General features: G+C 41.3%; 1 protein-coding gene across 4 annotated transcripts in view; it reads left to right on the top strand.

Annotated features, from left to right (window-relative positions):
• PRKCB (protein kinase C beta) overlaps positions 1-21346 on the top strand; it is a 362468-nt gene that overhangs the window by 269636 nt on the left and 71486 nt on the right. For all 4 annotated transcript variants that reach the window (XM_012519041.3, XM_012519039.3, XM_071211243.1 and 1 more), the window contains one exon: positions 1260-1406. In XM_012519041.3, coding sequence (XP_012374495.2) covers positions 1260-1406 — 147 coding nt within the window. The remainder of the gene's footprint in view (positions 1-1259; positions 1407-21346) is intronic.

The following is a 21346-nucleotide window of genomic DNA, read 5'->3' as shown; positions in this document are numbered from 1 at the left end:
AGCAGCAAGTGCAAAGGCCCAGAGGCAGGGACATGTTTGGTACATTCAGGAAAGAGCAGAAGGCCCAGGTGGCTAGAGCAAGGTGATCAAGGCAGTGAGGAGAGGAAGTCAGAGAGGACCAGAGGACCGGGTCATCTGAGGCCTTGGGCCTCTGCAGGGAGGAGAGGGGTATGAGGTTGTCAGGGTAGAAGAGTATCAAGAGCTGACCACTGACTTGCTCAAGATCACACAGAAGTCAGGATTCTAATCCGAGCTTTCCACTTCACGCTTTTCTTATCTCCAAGAGTGAATCCAGGAACCAAGTCCTTGGCTATCAGCTGTGTCGCTGCTGGCCTCCTAGTCTCCAAAGTGCTTGCCGCCGTTCTGAGCCCCTCCCCTTTTACCCTGAGGATGACCATGGACATCACTCCTTAGTTTATTCAATGAATATTTTGCCAGGAACTATAATAGCTATCAGGAAAATGGCAGATAGTGAGACACCTTCTCTGCCCTCTCAGGATTTCCAGGCTTTTTGGGGGGACAAGTGAACAGATAATTACCATTCATAATAACTGGCAAGTAAAGTAGATGAAGGGAGAAATTAGGAGGGTTACCTGGTCCAGACAGAGAGCACCACGTGAGGAAGTGAAAACGTGAAGCAGGGAGGAACCCAGTTGGGGAAGGGAAGAGAATAGCCATCCCGACAGCAGCAGCAGGTGCAGAGGCCTGGGGGTGGGGGCAGGCAGAAGAGCCAAGGGAGTAAAGGGAAAGTGAGGCTGGGTTGTAGGGAAGAAGGACCCAAGAAGTGATGGGCCTGGAGAGGCAGGGCAGGCCTGATCGTGCTGGGCCATCTAGATCCGTGGAAGGACCTAGGTCTTTATTCCAAAAATAACGGAAGCGTTTTAAGTAGGAAGTGGCAAAGGGCAAAGCTCACTCTGCAGTGTGCTGCCCAGCATGGAGAGAGCCAGAGCCGGTTGTCCAGGTGAGACATGATGGCAGGTGGTGCTGCTGGAGGTGAAGAGAAGGAGATGAACTCTAGAGACAGCCAGCAGGAAAAAGAAAGGCAGTTCCTGGTGAAAGATGAGACATGAGAGATAAAAGAGATGGAGGTACCAAGGTGGGGCCCCGAGTCTCAGGTTCGCGGAGTGGACGCATGTCGGTGCTTTTCACTGAGAGGGGCTGCAGGGCTGCAGGAGCCGCAGTTTGTGTGTATACGTGGGCTTTCCCTGCAACTGCATCCTCAAACCCTAACGATGTTTTCTGTGTGCTTCCCCCTCCAGAGGGCCAAGATCAGTCAGGGGACCAAGACCCCAGAAGAAAAGACCACCAACACTGTTTCCAAATTTGACAACAATGGGAACAGGGACCGGATGAAACTGACTGATTTTAATTTCCTGATGGTGCTGGGGAAAGGCAGCTTTGGCAAGGTACAGTTTAACTTGGGGGTTTCACCTGCTCCAGGCAGGCTTGCTTTCTGCTCACACAGGGCTTTCATTCTGATGGGGGAGATGGTAAAAAGGTCTACACTGTAGTTTGTAACAAATACTGAAAAGGAAATGACTAGAGTGCTGTACTACAGACAAATGAAGAGGGAACCCACTGGGACTGAGGAAGTGACATATAAACTGAGACCTGAAAGAAGAGAATGAGCCCACCATGCATTTAAGGAGCTAGGAAAAAATGTTCCAGGGAGAGGGAGTAGCAAGTGCAAAGGTCCTGGGGCAGGGAAGGGCTTGGTGCGTTCTAGGTACCATCAGAAGGTAGTGGTGTCAAATATCATGATCAGGAGCCTGTTCATGCAAAGCCTTATGAACTGCAAAGAGGAGTCTGGATTTTTATTCAATGGGAGAGCCGAGTTTTTAAGCAGAGCAGTGACATGATCATATTTGCCTTTTGGAAAAGATCACACTGGTAGCTGCGAATGGAAACAGCTCCTTTCAAGCAGCAGCACAGGTGAAGGATGGCCCTGGCACCTGTGCAGTGATTCTGGATGCTTTTATAGATGCCGTGAGATGTTGCTTTACTGAAGTTGAGATTGTGTTATAAGTATTCCTGACTTGTTTAGTGTTGTTTTGAGTCTTTTAATCCCTTTGTGTGCCACAAAGATGTCTAGTATAAATCTCATGTCATGAAGTCAGGTGTACAAAAAGTATAAATTTCTTCCTCATCTCTGTAGCTTAAGCCAAAAACCTGGGTGTTATCTTTGAGTGCCCCTGTTTTCTTCATCCCCTTCTCCCTCCCCTTTTCCCCTGCTGTGTGCAGTCCTTCAGTGAACCCTGACAACTCCTCCAAAGCCTACCATGAACTTGCTGGTTTTCTCCGTCTTCACAAATATCCCATGGACCACTGTAGAAGCTCCTAACTGCTCCACTCTTGTTTTCCATAAGCAATATACTTTTCATTTAGCAGCCAAAGTAATTTTAAAAACTTGCAGTAAGTCAAGGCACTCTTCTGTTTAAAACCCTCTAAATGTGTTCCAATAACAAATATAATACATTCCATGCTCCATCCTTGGTTTACAACACCCTCTACAACCTGGCCCTTGTCTTCTGCTTGACTTCTTCTTTTACTGGTCTCCCCATATCAGCTGTGCTCCAGCCACAGTGGCGGCACTTGGATTTCTGAAACACACAAAGCTCATTCTTCCCCTAGAGTTCTTCTGTTGCTGTTCCCTTCAGTCTTTGCATGGCTGGCTCCTCCTTACAATTCATTCACATCTCAACTTAGATGTCACCTCCTCTGAGAGCTCTTCCCTGACCACCCACTCAAAGTAGCCACTGTTGGGGACATACAATTAAAAACAAGAATTTCCTTCCAGCTCAGAAAGCCTCTCCAGAAGAACAGAAGAGTAAGGAAAACAATTTCATTATTGAATAAGCCTTCAACCGTATTGTGATGCATCATAGGCAGTCCACAAAGAGATTGCAAAGACAAAAAGAGAGTCCACCCTTTTTACATGGCTAATCAGATGCAACCCATTATATAAACATTCTCAAGATATTTCTCATATCTTTAGGACCTTGAGTAGGTTAACAATTTGGAGCCAGGAACCCTCTTGAAGTAATGCTCATCTCTTCCCAGGAAATTGGGAGATGTGTTTTGTCTTAGTTCTAGCTGCTAAAACAAACACCATACAATGGGTTGACTTAACAATAAGAATTTATTGGGTGACAGTTTCAGAGGCTAGAAGGCTTGCTTCTTCCTGGGGTCACTGTCTTCTGGCTGACTGGCAATCTTTGGGGTTCCTTGACTTTTCCATTACATGGCAATGCACATGGCAGTGTCTTCTTTCTCTTCCAGGTTCCATTGACTTCCAGCTTCTGGCTGCTCCCGTGCTTCTCCTTCTGTGTCCAATGTCCTTTGCTTATAAGGACTTCAGCCATATTGGATTAAGGCCCACCTTGTTCAGCGTGGGCATACTTAACTAGTAACATCTTCAAAGGTCCTATTTACAAATGGGATCAAACACACATAGGACCAGTTTTTGGGACCTGAACTTGACTTTTGTGGGGGACATGAGTCAATCTCCAATATCTTCCTTAATTTTATTTTTTAAAAATGGCTCCCTTCCTTAAGGAGACCTTTTTGTGTAGTGAAATTTGCAAGAGGCTCATTTAATCTTTTACCTACATTTCAAATTTATATGTATTTTGAAAGGACAAAGAAAGAGAACTTTCAATTCCAGGTTTTCTAAAGTAAATGCTAAGAGAGATGGGGCGGAGGAGGAAGTCTCTTCCCTTATGTTCAACAGGGAACATTAAGCCTTTATTTTTAAATTTGTATTTGCCCTTATACCACTCATCATTCTCTATCATATTTATTCTCATAGCACCCATCACTAAGTGATAGTTTTTTTGCTTCTTCATTGGTTTGTCCCTCTTGCCCTTCTAAGATATAAGCTTCCCAAGAGCAGGAACCTTCTCTGTTGCATCCATCACTGTATTTCCAGCACCTAGGGGATTGAATTCATTCAGTGCTTAGACTGAGTCTGTGGGTGGCAAGGTCATCTCCTAACCTGGAACAAGGCATCTGAAGTGATGACCCAAGGTTTGAAGAGCCTCAGCATGGAATGGTAATAGAGAGCAAGAGCATCTAGTGATATTGTTGAGCAGCCCCAAGGTCCTAAAGCCTAGAGCACAGCAGTTAGCAATGGCAGCAGTCCACATCATTGTATGATATTTGCCAGGAGCTTTGAGCAGCCACGTGGGAATGGAGAGGCAGATGGTGGATTGGAGATGTGTGGGAGTTAGCAGGATCAATGATGGAGAAGATTACAGTAAAAAGGAGGTTAGGGATTCTGGGAAGAGAGATGTCTACTGCAGATTCCCAGAGCTGGCTTACAGCAGGTGCTCAGTAAAAGCATGCTGAATAAATGAATGAAAATAGTATCTAGACTGGGTTAGGAAAGAAGTTCAAGCAAGAAGAGGGCCAAAACCTGGGTGGCAAAGAAAAAGTCTAGAGGCCTAGGGTGGAAAACATATGGGGAAATAAATAAATTTTAAAATGTTAAGAAGAATAGAGGCAATTAGATTTAAAAGATGGAGGAGTTTCTGCAATGACAAGGAAGAAAGCAGCCTAAATGAAGAACAGGTTCTAATAAGCTGTTGGTTAGTTTTAAAAATTAAATTTTAATAAACAATGTATAATTTGTAAATCAAAATTATATTAAAAGGATATACATTAAGAAGTCTTGTTTCCACCTAAGTTCACATCCTTTGTGTCTCCTTCCTTCTACTGCCAAGTATAAACACTTTTGTTAATTTAATTTGCATATTTCCGGGTTTCTGTGCTAATATAACAAATAAAAATATACTTTTTAATTCTTATCCTTCATAATACAAATGATATCATATTATACACATGAGTCTGCACCTTTTTTAAACTTATTGTTTTGAAATAATTTCAAACTTACAAGACAGTTGCAAAAATAATATAAACCCCGCACAGAAAACTCAAACATACTCTAAGATCCACCGATTTTAGCAATTTGCCACCTTTACAAACCATCTAACTAATGTATCATCTATCTATTTTCTGAACATTTGAGAACAGGTTGCACACATCATACTCCTTGAATATTTCCATGTGCATTTCCTCTGAACAGTCATATTACATATATAATCACCTTAAGTACAGTTATTAAGCTCAAGAAATTTAACATTGATATAAAGCTTACATTCTATATTCCAATTTTTCTTATGTCCCAGCAATGTCCTTTTGATCCTTTCCTCCACCGTTCTTAGATCCCATCCAGTGTCTTGTATTGCATTTAATTGTCATTATCTCATTAGTTTCTCATTCTTTTTAAAATTATGGAAACCTTTATGCAATGTAAATCTATCCATCCCAACTGCTCCCAAGCATACCATTCAGTGGGATTAATCACATTCAAAATGTTGCAATACCATCAACACTACCTATTACTATAACTTTCCTTTTAGCCCAAATAGAAACTCTACCTCATTTTACATTAACTTCCCATTGCAACTGCCCCCACCCCTGGTAATCTGTACTCTACTTTCTGTCTTTATGAGTTTGCATATTCTCAGATGTTTTCTTTGTAGTTACCATGAATCTTAAATTTAACATCCTAAATCTATTATGATTGCATTTTCTTTAATGCCAACTTAACAACTTCAATAGCATATGAAAGCTATGTTCCTGTACCTCTCTGTAGTTCTTGTGACAAATTACATATTTATTCATTGTGTGCCCTAAGCCATTTATTTATCATTAAATTTTATGAATTTGAATTTTAAATTGTGTAGGAAGTAAAAAGTAGAGTTACACATTAAAAATACAATAGTATTGGTATTTTTACTCACCCATGTCTTTATCTTTACTGGAGATCTTTATTTCTTCATGTGGCTTCAGTTCATTATCTAGTGTCCTTTCCTTTCAACTTGCAGAACTCTCTTGGTTATTTCTTGTAGAGCTGGCCTAAGTGCGACAAAGTCCCTCAGCTTTTATTTATCTGGAAATGTCTTAGAACATTCAAGAATGTAGAATTCTTGGCTGACAACCTTTTGCTTTCAGCACTTACGCCTTCCCACTGCCTTATTGCCTCCATTGTTTCTGATAAGAAATCAGCACTTAATCTTATTGAGGCTCCCTTGCATTTGACTTGTTTATTCTTCCTTGTGCTTCTCTATTTTTGGCATTTGACAATTTGATTATAACAGGGCATGGTGTGGGTCTCTTTGGATTTATCCTGTCAAAGTTTGTTGAGCATGTCAGATATGTATATTCATGTCCTTTCTTAAATTTAGGAAGTTTTTAATCTTTATTTCTCTGAATATTTTCTCTGCCTCTTTCTCCCTTTCTTTTCCCTGTGGGACTTCCACAATGCATATATTGGTACTCTCGATGGTGTCCCACAGATTTCTCAGGCTCTGTTCACTTTTCTTCATTCTTTCTTCTCTCTGCTCCTCAAACTGGATGATTTCAGTTGTCTCGTCTTCAAGTTCACTGATTCTTTCTTCTGCCAACTCCAATCTGTTGTTGAACCCCTCTCAGGAATTTTTAATTTCTGTTACTATGATCTTCAGCTATGTTTGGTTCCTTATACAATTTCCATCTCACTACTGGTATACTCTTTGTGTTCATCTATCATTTTCCTGATTTCCTTTATATCTTTGTCCATGTTTTCCTTTAGCTCTTGGAGTATATTTTAGGATCATTTTTAAAAGTCTTTGACTGGAATTTCCCAGTGTGATCCTCCTTAGTGATGATTTCTAGTGCTTTAGTCTTCTCTTTTGCCTAAGTCATTATTTCCTGTTTCTTTACATCTTTTGTAATCTTTTGTTGAAACCTGGATATTTTGATATGTGTTATTGCTGGAGTTTAGACTCTGAGATGTCTGTTCCTTAAGCTTGTATTCAGCTAGTGTTATGACAGAGGTTTCCTGGAATTCTAGGAGCTAACAAAAAAAAAAAAAAAGGAAGGAAAAAAGACTTTGCAAATCTTTGCAGAGTGACCTCCTTCAGGATTTATCCATACCTTGAGTTTGGAGAATAGCTCCAAGCCAGATTGTAGTGGCCTTCCTGACCCTTTCTGCACATACCGCTTTTCTTGGACATGCTCATGTGGCCCTAGGAATTTTCCTATTTACACAGGACACAGATGTCCCTTCTTCCCTAGGAAACAGTTTCCTAACCATCCCAGGCACTGCATTTTATGTCCTACAGCCAACAATCCCTTGCCTCAAATAGCACAGTCTGACTGCTCTCCCACATTATACTGTAGGAGAGCTTGGTGAGCCGCCTTCTACATGCAGGCAAATTCTGGGACTGTGAGTCCCTTAGGCTAGCTCCAGAAGAATTGGACTAGACATGCTTCCAGTCTGTGCACAAGGTTTCCTTTGCTGTCTCTGGAACCAGAACCAGGGAAGCACACTAGGAGTGCTTGCTGGCTCTATGCTTGAATGCGCAACTGATGAGAGAATGGGGGAAGGGCCAGCCTCTGTGCTGCAAGGTCCTACTGCTTTTTTTTTTTTTTTTAAAAGAAGGTACCAGAGATGGAACCCAGGACCTCATATAGGACCTCAATACCCCTGAGCTACATCTGCTCCCCTATGAGAGTTGTTTTTTGTTTGTTTGTTTGGTTTGGTTTTAAAGAGGTACTCTGCTTTTAAGTGGCCTATTTCTTGATTTTGTACTTGCCCTGTCATTACAATCTTTTCATTGTTTTCTGGAGCTTTTAGAAAGATGTTTCTGCCAGTTCTTACTGGTTGTTCAAAGTTTCTGTGGGGAGGACAGAGTGCTGAAACATCTCATGCTGCCATCTTGTTCAGGGTGGGGCCTGGGTCAGCACATTTTTGATCACTTAATATATGTTGGAGTGTTTTCATTTGAAGAATGGAGTTCCAAAAGTCCTCATGGAGAGGGTTTGGGTTGAGGGTGGGGGAGTAGTGGGAGAATGGGTCACTGGGGAGCTGTGAGGGAATGTGTGCGAATAGATCATATGTTTCCGTGGAAACAGTTATAATAATTGTAATTTCTGTTCCAGACTGGGGATGTGACGTCAAATAAATCATAGATGAAAACAACAGTATGCCATAAAAGCAAAGTAGAATAACAAAATCCTCTGTAATCCTTTTAAACATATAGTAATCCTCTGCAACTCTAGTTTTGACAACCATGCTTTCAAAGTACCATGGTTTTATATTTGAATTTCTACTTTCAAATTTCACAATCTTATTAGGTATACAGATCAATCTCCTTAAACAGAAGAGCCCAGCAGCAGTGCTTTTTCTCCCCCATCTAAAGATAAGAGGTCAGCATTTGGGGTAGATCTTCTAGAACTTTTAATTTCAGAGCATTCAAATGTATTATTCATTTATGATTTAATATTATTTTTGTAATTTTATCCATAACCCTCTATTTTCTATGGTTTCTTGGCCTTTTTGATGTCAGCTTTGCCAAACACTACAGCTTCCAAGAATTTAACCTTTGTGATTGTTGAGTGATTGCTGGAGTTAAAATTACGCTCCAGATTCTACAAACTGGGCAGATATGTACTGTCCAGGTTAATTATGTATGCGGAGCTTATAAAGTAAGTACTTTATAAAGTATATACACAGTATCAATATGCTCTTTACATTATTAACTTGATTCTTCCTACCCTTATATGCTACCATAGTAAATATTGATTAAACATTTAATTAATACTAATATTGCTTGCCTTATGAGACTTCAGGCGTGCTTGCAGTAATAATTTGGGTGGTCCAATTTTTTTACCAAGAAGTTAAGATGGAAGGTTTGAATGGAGGCTTTCTTATCCATATGTAGCCTTGCCTCCTCCCTATAGAAGATACTGAGCTATGGTAGGGGCACATGGAGGAGGCAGCTGGTGTGCTGTGACTGACACAGATAAAAAAGCTCATACCCAACAGCACAAAGGATATATGTAAAAGGATATTTACTGTAATATGGTTGGTGTGAGAGTTTGAGGTTATTTTTGTGAACCCCAAAAAGATTATGTTTGTAAACTAAATCTATTCTTCTGGGTGTGATACCTTTGATTATATTGGATTCAGTTGAGGGGCCCTTGATTAAATTACCTGTTAAGATTAGAGCTTTGATTCCACCATATCAGTAAGGCGTGACTCAGGTTAAGTCCCTTGCCCCCTTGATAGGCCAATATATATGGACATTTACAGAAGAGGACACACTGAGGAGAGAACGTTGTCATTTTGATCTTGCCATGTTGCAGAAAGGAGAAGACTCAAACAGCTAAAGCCCCAGGGAGAGATGAGGCATTCACCTGACAGTTTGCAGCTGACCTTATGAAAAGGACAGAAGAGTTGAAACTGATATAGAAAGCTCAAAAAGAAACAAACCCTATGCCAGGAGAGAGAGGAAGCCCTGAGAGACAAGCTCTATGCCAGCCTGTGTCAGGAGAGAGAGGAAGCCCAGAGGGAAGGCTGAATCCTTGCAGAGATCAGCAACCATCTTGCTTCAATACATGGCAACTGACTTTGGTGAGAAAGCAATCTTGAGTTGGTCTCTTTAGGACCTTTAACTGTAAGCTTTTACTCCAAATAAATACCCTTTATAAAAGCCAACAGATTTCTGGTACTTTGCATAGGCATCCCTTTGGTAGACTAATACAGTTGGTAATAGGAAAAAAATGGAAATAGCCCAAATATCCATCAATAGTGTGAAGGTTAAATAAATTATAGTATATCCAGGCTACAGTCAAAATAATGAAATGTATCTATATCTATCTATCTGTCTGTCTGTCATCTCCCTACCTGCCTATTATCTGCCATCGTGTAAAGATGTCTATGACAATATTAAGTAAAAATAAAAGCAAGTCACAGAACATTATGATTATCAATGTAAATTATATTGTATATAGAGCAATTCTATTTATGTAATGCACTCATGCTCCCTAGTATCAGTGAACTTTTTTTTCACATTTTATTATGAAACTTTTTAAACATTCAGAAAGAATTGTATAATGAACACCCAGAATACATACCATCTAGATTTTACAATTAACATTTGACTGTATTTTCTATCCATAAATGCATGCCTCCACTGATCCATTTTTTAAGAAATGTTATTATGGTAGCATACATATAGCATAAAATTTCCCATTTTATATACTTTAAGTGTACAATTCGGTAGTATTAATTATATTCACAATGGGTTGTGCTATATTCACTACCATCCATTACCAACACTTTTTCATCACTCCAACAGAAAGTCTGTATCTACTGAGCAATAACTCCAAACCCCCCTTTTCCCAGCACCCGGTAACCTCCAATCTACCTTCTGCCTCTATGAATTTCTTATTCTCGATATATCTTATAAATGAAATGCATGAACCTTGAAAATATTATGCTGAGTGAAATAAGCCAGATACATAGGTCCATTTCAATGCATTTTAAGCAAGTTGCAGACATCAGTATACTTTACCCCTAAACTCTTCAGTATGCATATCATTAACCAGAATTCAGTATCTTTTTTTACAATAATTTTTGGAGGTAAATTTACATACAACAAAATGCATGAATCTTAAGTACATCATTCTGTGAGTTTTGAATAACTGCATACATTTAAAACCTAGTGCGGGGAGTGGATGTGTGTCCTAGAGGGGGCAAAGACACTAATCAAAACCCATACTAACCTGTAAAAATGCAGCTGTGATGATCATGTGTCTGAGACCTGTGGGAGTGGTCATTGTCCAAGAGCTGAAGTCAGGGAAGGCTTCCACAAGAAAATGATTCTTGAGTCATAGCTAAAGGATGAGTAAAGTTAACTAGGCAAAGAGGGGAAGAAATAAATGAAAATCTCAGAATCAGACTCTTCCTTCCTGCTCCCAAGCTAGGCCTGGTCAATCTTTATGGCAGTCAGGGTGTCTAAGCCCGTTTTATTAGTTAGGGTGGATGCAACTGCATTAACAGATGGAGCCCCCAAATGTACACTGACTCAGCCAAAATAGGATTTTGTTGCTCATTCATGTGACAGTCTAAGATGGGCATATTCCTAGCCCCACCTACTTCCTCCACATGTTGGTAAGAGGACCCAGGTTCCTTCCAGCTTAGGTGGCTCCATTCATCTCTACAGCCTTGTTTTTGTCTACTTGCAGAAGGTGGAGGGGAAAGAGAGAATGGGGGAGGCACAGGCTGCTCCTTAAACGTCTTGGTTTGGAAGTGACACCTGTTCTCTTCTGCCTACACTGTTAGAACTGAGTCACACTGAGGCTGCCCCTCAGTGCAAAGGAGTCCTGGAGAATAGTTTTGGTGGATAGCCTTGGTACTCTGCAGCTTCAGTTAGAATTCTATGTAGTGAAACAAAAGACCTTCTGACTTTTCTCTCTAAAAATCCCAATTTATTCCACACCTCCCCCCCACAAAAACTCAAACTTCAGTCTCCTCATCTCTGTGACATTTTCCTGTGTTCAAATGCATAGAATATGCCAGGTATCATTGCTGCCTTTCCTGAAACATAGAATAAGCCAGGAATAAATCAAGTAGGAAGAAGTCAGCAGCTTATGAAATTGAAATAAAAAAATTCAAAGTCCTTAGAAACAGAATGCCCAGGTGTTTCATTTATCGCTTCAAAAAGTGCCATCCAGAACTGATGTTCTGTGTGATCTAAGATGACCTAAAATCAAAAGCAGAGAGGTGAGAAACAAAAGTGTTTTGTTTGCTCTTCCAGTGCTTTACTTTCCTAGAATAATGCCGAAGAGCTTGATGACATTAAATGTATAAGCATCACTAAGGAGGCCATTGGAGGTTTAGTCAGTGACCCTGGCCACAAATGGATCCCCAGAGACTTTGCAGTTTTGTGTTGTCACTCTCCAAGGTGCTGGCATCAACTCCTCTAGTTCAAAACTCACACTGAACACCAGAGTTGATTATAGCCTGTGCTAAGCTTCCTAAATATTAGTCATCTGTACATCCATTTAATGATATATTTTTGACATATACATGCCTCCTTTATACAATCATGAATATTTTTTTTTAAACTGGCTTTAAATTGCCTTCCTTTTCTTCTTAACATCACCCTAAGCAACAATATATGTGAAATCACAGGCTTGATATACTAGTTATATATTTTCATATGTTTTAAGAGAATGTATTAAAAGAAAAATAATTTTGTCCTTGTACTTCCCATGGTACAAGTGAAAAAACTGTCTTAGGATCTCACACTCACATAATGATTTGGCATCTCAATTACCATTGTATTTCTAAGAACACCAAGTCTTTTGCTCTATTTTTTGTGCATATCTAGAAAGTACAGAAAGTCCATGATCTTTATTCTTTCTCTGTCATATTCTTTTAAATGAGGGGTATGGGTAACAGTTCCTGAAACCTTAGAAATGCCTCTGTGACCTTGAACCCCCTTCTCTGCCCTTTACATGCCAAATATATTCAGCAATCAAACTGCTCTTCTTAGTTTGCTGCCTCCACATTGTCACCACCTTTTGTATTATGACTCCTACCCTCTAAAACAGTGGTCTCCCAGGTTATCAATGATTTTCTTGCTCAGAACTCTCCAGGTCTGAGCACAAGGCATGATGGCTCGCTTGTCACAGCAGAGGGCAGGTGGAGGGAAGCGAACTGGGACTAAGATTGCAACCCATACACCATACCATGGAAAAGTCACCACTTTTATAACAACTGTTCCCTAACAGGCATGGTAATGATTCATTCATTTAAGAAGTATTCATTGAGCACCTACTATGTGCATAGGAAACGGTTGTGAATGAAACAGAATATATTTTCCCTCTTGGCACTTATATTCTAGTGGCGATGGAAAGGAGAATGAGGAGGAGGAGGAGGATGACAACAACAGTGATGATAACACCTAACATTTTTTTAATCCTTATTATGTGCCAGGCTTAGTTACAAGTGCTCTACATCTGTTAGCTCATAATTACTCTATGGTGAAGGTACTATTATCCCCACTGTACAGATGAGGAAAACTAAGTGAAAAAAGTTGAAATAACTTGCTCAAGGCATTAACAGTCCGGATTTGATTTAGTGCCATCTAATTGTGGCCTCCTGATTCCTTGGTATCTATCATTCATATACCTCTTCTCAAAAGTGTTCGCCTCGTATATCAGAACATCTTCTAGAAAGTTACTATTTTCCCTTTCGTTTTTCTCATTTCTCCTCTCTCATTTTTCCCTCTAAGGGCCAACAGAACTTACCTGCCTTATTTTTTACTGTAAGTCTCTGCCATTAGACAGTCTGCATGCCCAGGGAGGTGGATGGCTCCAGATTTTCTCCCTCATCTCTCTGTGCCTGTCAGTCACTTACCAAGGAGTGAGTGCTGAATGCAAGCATGAGTCATCAGCAGGGATTTCTGATGGTGGGTATGGGAATGGACTTCACTCCTTCAGACAATGCCCTTCTCATCTCCTCCACAGCATCAGCCTTGTGGCATCCTCCAAGGAAGCATCTCTAGTGTGGGCAGTAGCTCTTCAGCTGGTTCCTTTTCAGCCCTCCAGAGGTGGTTACTGATATTAACTTTATAGTGTCTATACAGAAATTGCACATCAGAGAGGTTGAGTGACTTCTCCAAGATCACACAGCTAGGAGGAGGCAGGGCCAGGACTTGAAGACAAATATGAGATTCCAGTTGCCTCATTCCAAGTCTAACAGTACTGTTCTCCACTCTGGGGTCCACATGTCTCTTCTGTAAAAAGACCTTTTTTTTTCATCTGAAGCAGCAATTTCTAGCAAAGCACATTAGGACATTTGTTTTTACTTTCATAAAAAAATTAACAATTATATTTATGATTGCATTGGTAGGAAGAAAATATTATCATGAGCCCCAGAACCTGCACTTACACCCGTTGTGCTGGATGGACAAGTCAGCTCTGGATTCCAGCACCAGCATCCCACCAGGGCAAACATAGCAACGTCCAAGCCTGGCTTCCTGGAAGTCACTGGGATGTCTAACCAGCCTGCTCTTTGGGTTTGAGCACACGAGAAAAATCCAGAACTCTTAGCCCCCGACTACAGTGTCTTCTCCTACGGCACTTTGATTTACATCAGGGGGATGTTGCCTGCGGAGATTAAAAGGCAGTTCAGTTCATACCAGTAACAAAGGCCTTTTCTAAAATCTTTGCGCTCCTGTTGTGGGAGTCTCTCCTAATTTTAATCTCATTAGTGGTATGTATTCTCATACACACATATGCATGCATACATACATTAGATGTGGTTATGTAATCACACAGACAAAAGCTCTTCCCTCTTCTGAAACCTGCCCTGCTATCTTCCGGCACCATATGGCGAGTTCCTTTATTGTGTGGTTCACAGATACCACGTAGTCTTTGCTACCTGTTCCCTTAATCCTCTTCCAGAGAACCTTTTGACATTTGCTGTCTGATTTTGGATTCTTGCCTCCTCTCTGTTTCTAGCCCAATTACGGCGTCTTCCTCCCAGCCCCCAGTCTTTCATATGCAATTCCGATTGCAGCCTATTTTTGCCAACTCATCTCCCCAAATCATTGCAAAGCCCTTCCACTTCTCCAGTTCTTCCAGTTCTCTCCTCAAAAAGTAACTTTACTCCTTTTCTATTCCCCTACATTCACTTCTCAGAAAAGAGTAACTTATAAAACAGGAAAGTATAAAGTCCATTTTCCCCAACAAAACTAATTCTATCAAGGAAAGTAACCTATCAGGAATTTACGTTTTACTACCTTCCACCCTGCTACAAGTAGATTTTCAAGCCAGAGTGAGTAAAGGGGTATTTATGGGAAAGATATGGTGTGTTTCTTTGTATCTCACAATACCTAAAGGCAGGAGGTACAGCTAGGAAGCTTCTCCAACTCAACAGCCATCATCTCTGTCTTGGGGTTTCCCACTGTCACCCCTGATTCTCACTCTGTAGACACGTAGATAGCACTGTCTCTTTCAGTTTGATGTCACATCTTAATTCACAATGTCTAATTTCCAAATCTAGAATATGCTAGAATTCAGTACCCCAGGAAGGAGAAGCTGATTGGGCCTGTGTGGCTCCGGGGTCTACATGATTCTGTTTGCTATAGCTAAGGACCTCTTTTCCTTCTGACCATTAAAAAGAATATAGCAACACAGTCTTTGAAAAGTGAGTATGGGCAGTTTCTCTAAGAGAAGGAAGAAAAGGACCTGGCTCTCTGGTATACAGTCCAAGGTGGGAATTCCCTGAAGTCTGTATATCTGTTTTAAGGGTACCCGACTCAGGGGAAAATACCTCAAAGTTAAATCAAGTCCTGTTATTGAAGGATCTGATAGTAACCATTAACATGGAAACTCTGTCTCTGGACACTGGTCCAATTTTCGTGCTGTCATAGTTTCTGCCACCCTCGACACACCCATCTCAATAACATCTTTATGTGCTATTTTAGAAATGCACAGTCCTGTTAGGATGAATTCCTGATCACTAACAGCATAACCCATAATCTTTTCTAAACAAACATAATAGTAGAACTTGTAGATTACAATCATTCAACACCCATAGGTAAATATAAGCACAAATATGGATGGCTAATATGATTAAATATGTCAGTTTTTTCAGTGCTCCTCCTTCCACTTTCACATTACTGAAAACCACTGCAGAGAGTGAGAATATTTTTTTTCACTCATTGGAAACTCATCTGAGTGCTTTACATGCAATGCTCATTTCATCCTAACTATGACCTTATGAGATGGGTGACATTATTTATCTCAATTCTACAGATGAGGAAATGGAGGCTTAGAGAGGTGAGAAACTTGCAGTCACATAGCTGTGGAGGCAGGTTTAAACCCAGGCAGTCTTGCTCCTCGATGCGTATGCACTGGGATACGCATCCACTATACAGCTTCTGTTGCACTCAACATCCTTTTCTGCCATGGTGAAACCCGGTTCTCTGATAGCCATCATCTGTAAGAGCTCCAACAAAGGGAGCTTGCTTTCACAGGGCAGATAGGATTAGAGAAAAACGTGCATTTTGTGCAACCTAATTGTTGAAGTAGATGACAGACCTTTAAGGGTTTTATTTCATTTTCTTTGGTAAATGGCATCAATTATTGGTTTGTTTTCCCAGGAACAGTCTAATAAATAGTTAAATTAAGTCTGCTTTTATTTAACCATCTAGTTTTGTCAAATATAACATATGATTCAAAGAAATTTGACTAAGCCTACGTGTCACCAATGTTTATTTTAGCTCAAAAGAACATTTCAATAATTAAAATAGATGCATATCAATTCTATCATATAAATTCTGCTATAAATTAGAATCGATACAGCCCAGAGTACTGAAATAGTAGCTCCTTCACATTTCTTATTGAAGCCCAACTAAACATGCCCTTCATGTCGTCATTTAAAACACACAGGTGCTAGGCAGTTCAGATTTAAGTCTCCTTATTCCCTCTCCTCCCTCTTCCCAACAGTCACTGTGAGTCATCCTTTCCATGGCTGTAGTGACATTTGCTTAACAATAGCAAGTCCACAGGAGCCAAAGATGACTAGGCTAAATGCACCTCCATTCTAAACTTAATACTTCTATCGGCTTTCTCTGCTAGCAGGCAAAAATTCAACTTGATTAAGTCTCATGTGTGACATGGCATCATTGAAAAAGGCATACATCTATTTTTTGTTTCAATACTAAAATGTATAAATCTTAATGCACCCACCAACAAGATTTCTGATCTGAAAATTCAGCTTATCTCTCGCACAGATCACGCATGCTTTTTATCATCTATAGAGATTTCAAATACAGAAAACATTCTGAGTTGATCTGCACAGTGAATATCACTGCTCCTATTTCAGGCTAGCCAGCTGGAAGATGGTATCCAAGAAGTGATTCAGTCCTATCCAGATCCATACTAATAATTCCCAATTTGCATCTTTTCCCCCACTATAGCACTTTTCAGTTCTTCCTGAAGTACTTCTTCAGTTAAAATCTGTTGAGCTGCCTTCTCCAAAACAAATTGTTAGAAGCTCAAAATCATTTCTGGACTACTAACTTCCAGTTCACATCTAGAAGCAAAGGCATCTGATTCCCCAAACCACATGAGTTAGTATTGTACCAGTGTGGCCGCTGTCAAATATAAAATTTAAACACTCATGTGTGTCTGTACTCTACACTTAGGAAATTCAATTCAAAGTTGGAATGATAAGAATACATTTTGGAGAGTGGATGGAGCTCAAGTGGTTGAGTGCCTGCTTCCCATGCACGAGGTCCTGGGTTTGATCCCTGAACCCCCTAAAAACAAACAAATTAAAAAACCAGCTCTTATTTGGAGTAGATGTAGCTCAGTGGTTGAGCACCTGCTTCCATGCATGAAGTCCTGGGTTCAATCCCTGGTACATCCTTTTAAAAAAATACACTTCGGAGAGTCAGAATTAGGGCTTTCAAGATAATCTAGAGCATGATAGCACATCTTCATGGCTGGTGAAAAGTGAAAGGAGAATCTCAAAGGTAAAGAATTTACCAACAACCACAGGGAACAGAATGTATTGAGTTATGCCTGTATGTTAAGTTATTAACATGCTTTATATCACTTAATAATCATTATGGCTTTATGAATTGATGGACTCTTGTCCACATCCAATCTATTATGAAGTTCTGCCAAATTTTACTTTATATCTAGTGTCCAATTTGCTCACTCTTGTCCATCTCCATTCTAGTTCCTTCTTCCTTTCTCACCTTTGAACTTGACTTTTATAGTGGACTCTCCAAAGGATTATGGGAAATCTGATATGAATGGATGATCTAGGGATGGCAGTGTTGAGGACATGCTAGTAAGGTGGCATAAACCTTCTTAAAGGAGAAGTATGTTAATTTAAAAAGAGTGGAATGGAGGAGATTAATGGTCTACAGCAAAGAGAATGTGTCTCCTACCTTCCACTCTGCAGTTGACAGGCATGAGAGAAGGAAGAGCCCTCCTTTAGAGGGGCTACCCAGGATGGAGCATCCTCAAGAGACAGGCCAAGTTCAACTCAGGCAAGAGGGGAAGGAGAATATTCATGTAAGAGTTTAAGGATGTTTGCACGTGGATTGTACACAAATGAGGTTCCGGAGGATGCAGTAAGAGGGAATGGATAGAGCAGAGAACTGGAAGTTAAGTCTAGAGGATATCTCAGAGCATTTGGACATGAGAACCCAGGAGAAGCCCAACAATGCTTACATTTAGGGCAGTGACCAAGAATGGCAGGTTGCAGAGGGGATGAATTAATTGCTCTTGGGGTTTGCAAGGAACTGGCTCTTTGGAACTTTTGGGGGTTGGTGAGAGAGGGTAACTGCCTCAGTCTGAATTGAGATGCCTTCAACATAGTTCAAGGCCTGATAAATGGGTTTGGTAAATGGGGTTTGCTCATTCTGACAATTCCCTATGTACATTGGTCACTACTGGAATTCCTGGTGAATGGGGACGTTACAACCCAGAAGGTCTCAATCTCTAGCCCTTTACCTGGAGAGTTTTTTTAAAAGACCAATCCTTGGCATCCATCCCTAAGGTTTCTGGTGTTTTTCCTGGATTGGGTGATATTGTGATGGCCTCATTATAAAATCCAGCCTCTCTTGGCATGATGACACTTTGGAAGGAATCCTCACCCCAGCTAAAGGAGCATTTTCTCTCAACAGCCTTCCACGACCATCTCAGGCTGGGGTGGTTTGCTCCTATTGTATACCATGGTGTATCTATCTCCACTCTTGTACAGCCTCTCTGTCTTGTAATTAGCTTGCTTGCTTTCCCATAGACTGGGAGCTCCTAGAGGATAGGAATTGTACCCCATTCATCTCTGTATCACTAGAGCCTGAGTCTGGCAAACAATAAATGTTTGCTGGATGAGTGATGACCTGCATCCTCTCTAATTCCTGCGGGTCCCACTTCTCTATTATGAACTTGCTCTTAACAAATCCAGCATACACAGATATACACAGAAAGGTAATATTATCCACATTTTACAAATGAGAATATTAAAGCACTGAGAGGTTAAGTAGCTCACCCAAAGGCATATAGCTAGTAAATAGTAAATAGCTGAAATGGAATCTAACCCAGACAGTTTGATCATGACCAGCATGCCGTAAGATCTCCTGGTTGGAATGGCTCTCCTGCTCACTCCAGGCCTGGGGTTATCCACCATGGGGAGGCTTTAGCCCCTCAGCTCTTCATCCTGGCCCCATCTGAGGGAGGGCTTTGGCATGTCTGCATGTCAGAGTCTGTGAGAACCTAGAAAACAGTAAATAGTCCCTTCCCCCCTTCTCGCCATCTGCAGGGTTTTAGAGCTTGACAGACGGTTTGCTGCTTCCACAGGAAAGTCCTGTCTGCTCCTGCATGCAGCTCCTGTGGGATGTCCCCTTACTCTCTCCCTGAGGGGATGTGCCCAGCCCTACCTCTAAGCATAGACCCCACGGCCTTGCCTTTCATCCCCGGCTTTGCACAAGCATCTCTTGGAACATAGATTTTGTAGGAATCTTGGTCTGTTGCTCTGGTTCACTTTCTGCTCTTCCCTTTCTCTCATGTGAAGAATGTGGTTGAGACTCCCCTGACCCCTCATAAGGAGCTGGAACATCCTTCTCATTCTCCATAATCAAGCCTTCGCTTTCGTAGTCATGGCTTGTTGTGTGGCAGCCACTAAGCTTTACTGTTAGGTTACTTTAATTTCATAACAAATCTGAGAGGAACTACCATGATGCCCTTTTTATGGATGTGGGAACTGAGGCCCAGAGAGGCTGAGTAACTTGCCCAAGCACACACAGCAAAGCATGTGATACAATCAGGATTTGATCTCATGATTCTAGAATCTGAAATTGTATATACTATGATTTTACAATCCTTGCGAGATGGGAACTTCCAGACCATTGAACGCTGTCAGAGTCATAACCTCATTCTTATGTGAAAGGGATTGTCAGAATACCTTCCAGGTTGTAAAGATGAAAGTGCTAAAGCTAACTTTCATTTTGCAACTAAGCAGCACCCAAGTTGCTCTCAAAATCCTCTTCCTGAGTGGGCAAATGCCGTTGGAGGAGCAGGTGGGTGGAGTTTGGCCAGTGCCCTAAACCCGATTACACTGTCAGCCTGATGGCCTCTTGCCAGTTCACCTCACCATCCAGCCTCCCCGCGCCACCCCTCCAGCCCCCCACCCACAGTGAAGGCAAGGTCTGACAAAAGAAGGCCCCACATATTTAGAAGATTCCGATTTAATTAGTCTGGAGTGTGGCCCAAGCAGCAGCTTCTAAAAGCTCCCCAGGGAATTCTAATGTGCAGCCTGGAGAAACAGCAGCTTGCTCAGGCAGGAAAGGCAAACCCAAGGGAAGGCTGGGGGAGGGGAGGAGGTAGGATTTGCCTTTAGACTTCCAGTTGAGTGGTCTAGCGTGTAACCAGTGCAGGTCAGCAGAGGGTCTGAGTGGAACCCAAGCTGGGGACAGCCCCAGAGAGCCAGGGGGCTACTACTCAAAGAAGTAGAATCCTCAAATAGAGAGAGGATCCATGCCTAGCAACCGTGAAAACCCTCATCCTGCACCCAGCCTTATCAGTAAGCCTGCTCCCTGTTGTGGTGGGTGAGAGGGGAGGTGCAGTTGAGGGGCTGTGGTGCCCCTGGAGGCCCACACTGTACCCTCTCCCATGCTTCCCTCAGCTCAGTAAACCTCCTGATTTCCTTCTCCCAACTTAGTGTTTGGGGACCATGTGAGCCCCAAGTGTCTCTCTCTGGTAGATGCACCATCTGAGCTCATCAAGTTAAACTCTTTTCTCAGTCCCTGTCTATTAGTCATTCTTGTAGGCTCTGAAAGTGCTAGATGTTTTTGTCTCTCCTCCCTCTCCTCCTTCTTCTCTGACCCTGGTGTGAGGATGCTATTAAAAATGTCATCCACTATAGAGCTGAGTATACAAGACATTTCTTTTAGACCTAAGTTTTAGAGAAAGCTTAGTGTTCTCCTCCAAGAGGTATCTTCCTTATAGGAGATATGATTTTTAAAAGATTTTTCATATATCTGGTTGCTTTGGTCTCCAGGCAGCTGAGAGAGAAAGTGAGAGTGTAGGGGGATGTGTATAGATATATATAATATTATATATATCATATATATATGCTGTATATATAAATAATGCTGAGACCTAAGTACTAAAGCTCTTTAGTGACCTAGATCTAGGGGTTTTAGTTGTTTGCCTACCTGGATCTTTTAATTTGTTCAACAAATATTTATTGGGTGTCTACTATGTACTAAATGTTGGAGATATGTAGGGGAGAAAAAATAAACAAACTGATATTACTCTAATGTGAGGTGTGGTCAGTGCTGTGAAGAAGATCAAAGTAGGGGAGGGAAAGGGGACTCACAAAGGGGCCTGCAAATTTGGAGGTGGTCAGGGGAGGTCCTTCCAAGGAGGAGACATTAGAGTGAGGCTGAAGGAGGTGAGAGAGGAAAGGATCTAGTGTGCCTGG

This window comes from Dasypus novemcinctus, chromosome 23 (assembly GCF_030445035.2).
Source record: "Dasypus novemcinctus isolate mDasNov1 chromosome 23, mDasNov1.1.hap2, whole genome shotgun sequence".
Classification (NCBI taxonomy): Eukaryota; Metazoa; Chordata; class Mammalia; order Cingulata; family Dasypodidae; genus Dasypus; species Dasypus novemcinctus.
The sequence above is the reverse complement of the archived record's forward strand: the minus strand, read 5'-3'. Positions and strand labels throughout refer to the sequence as shown.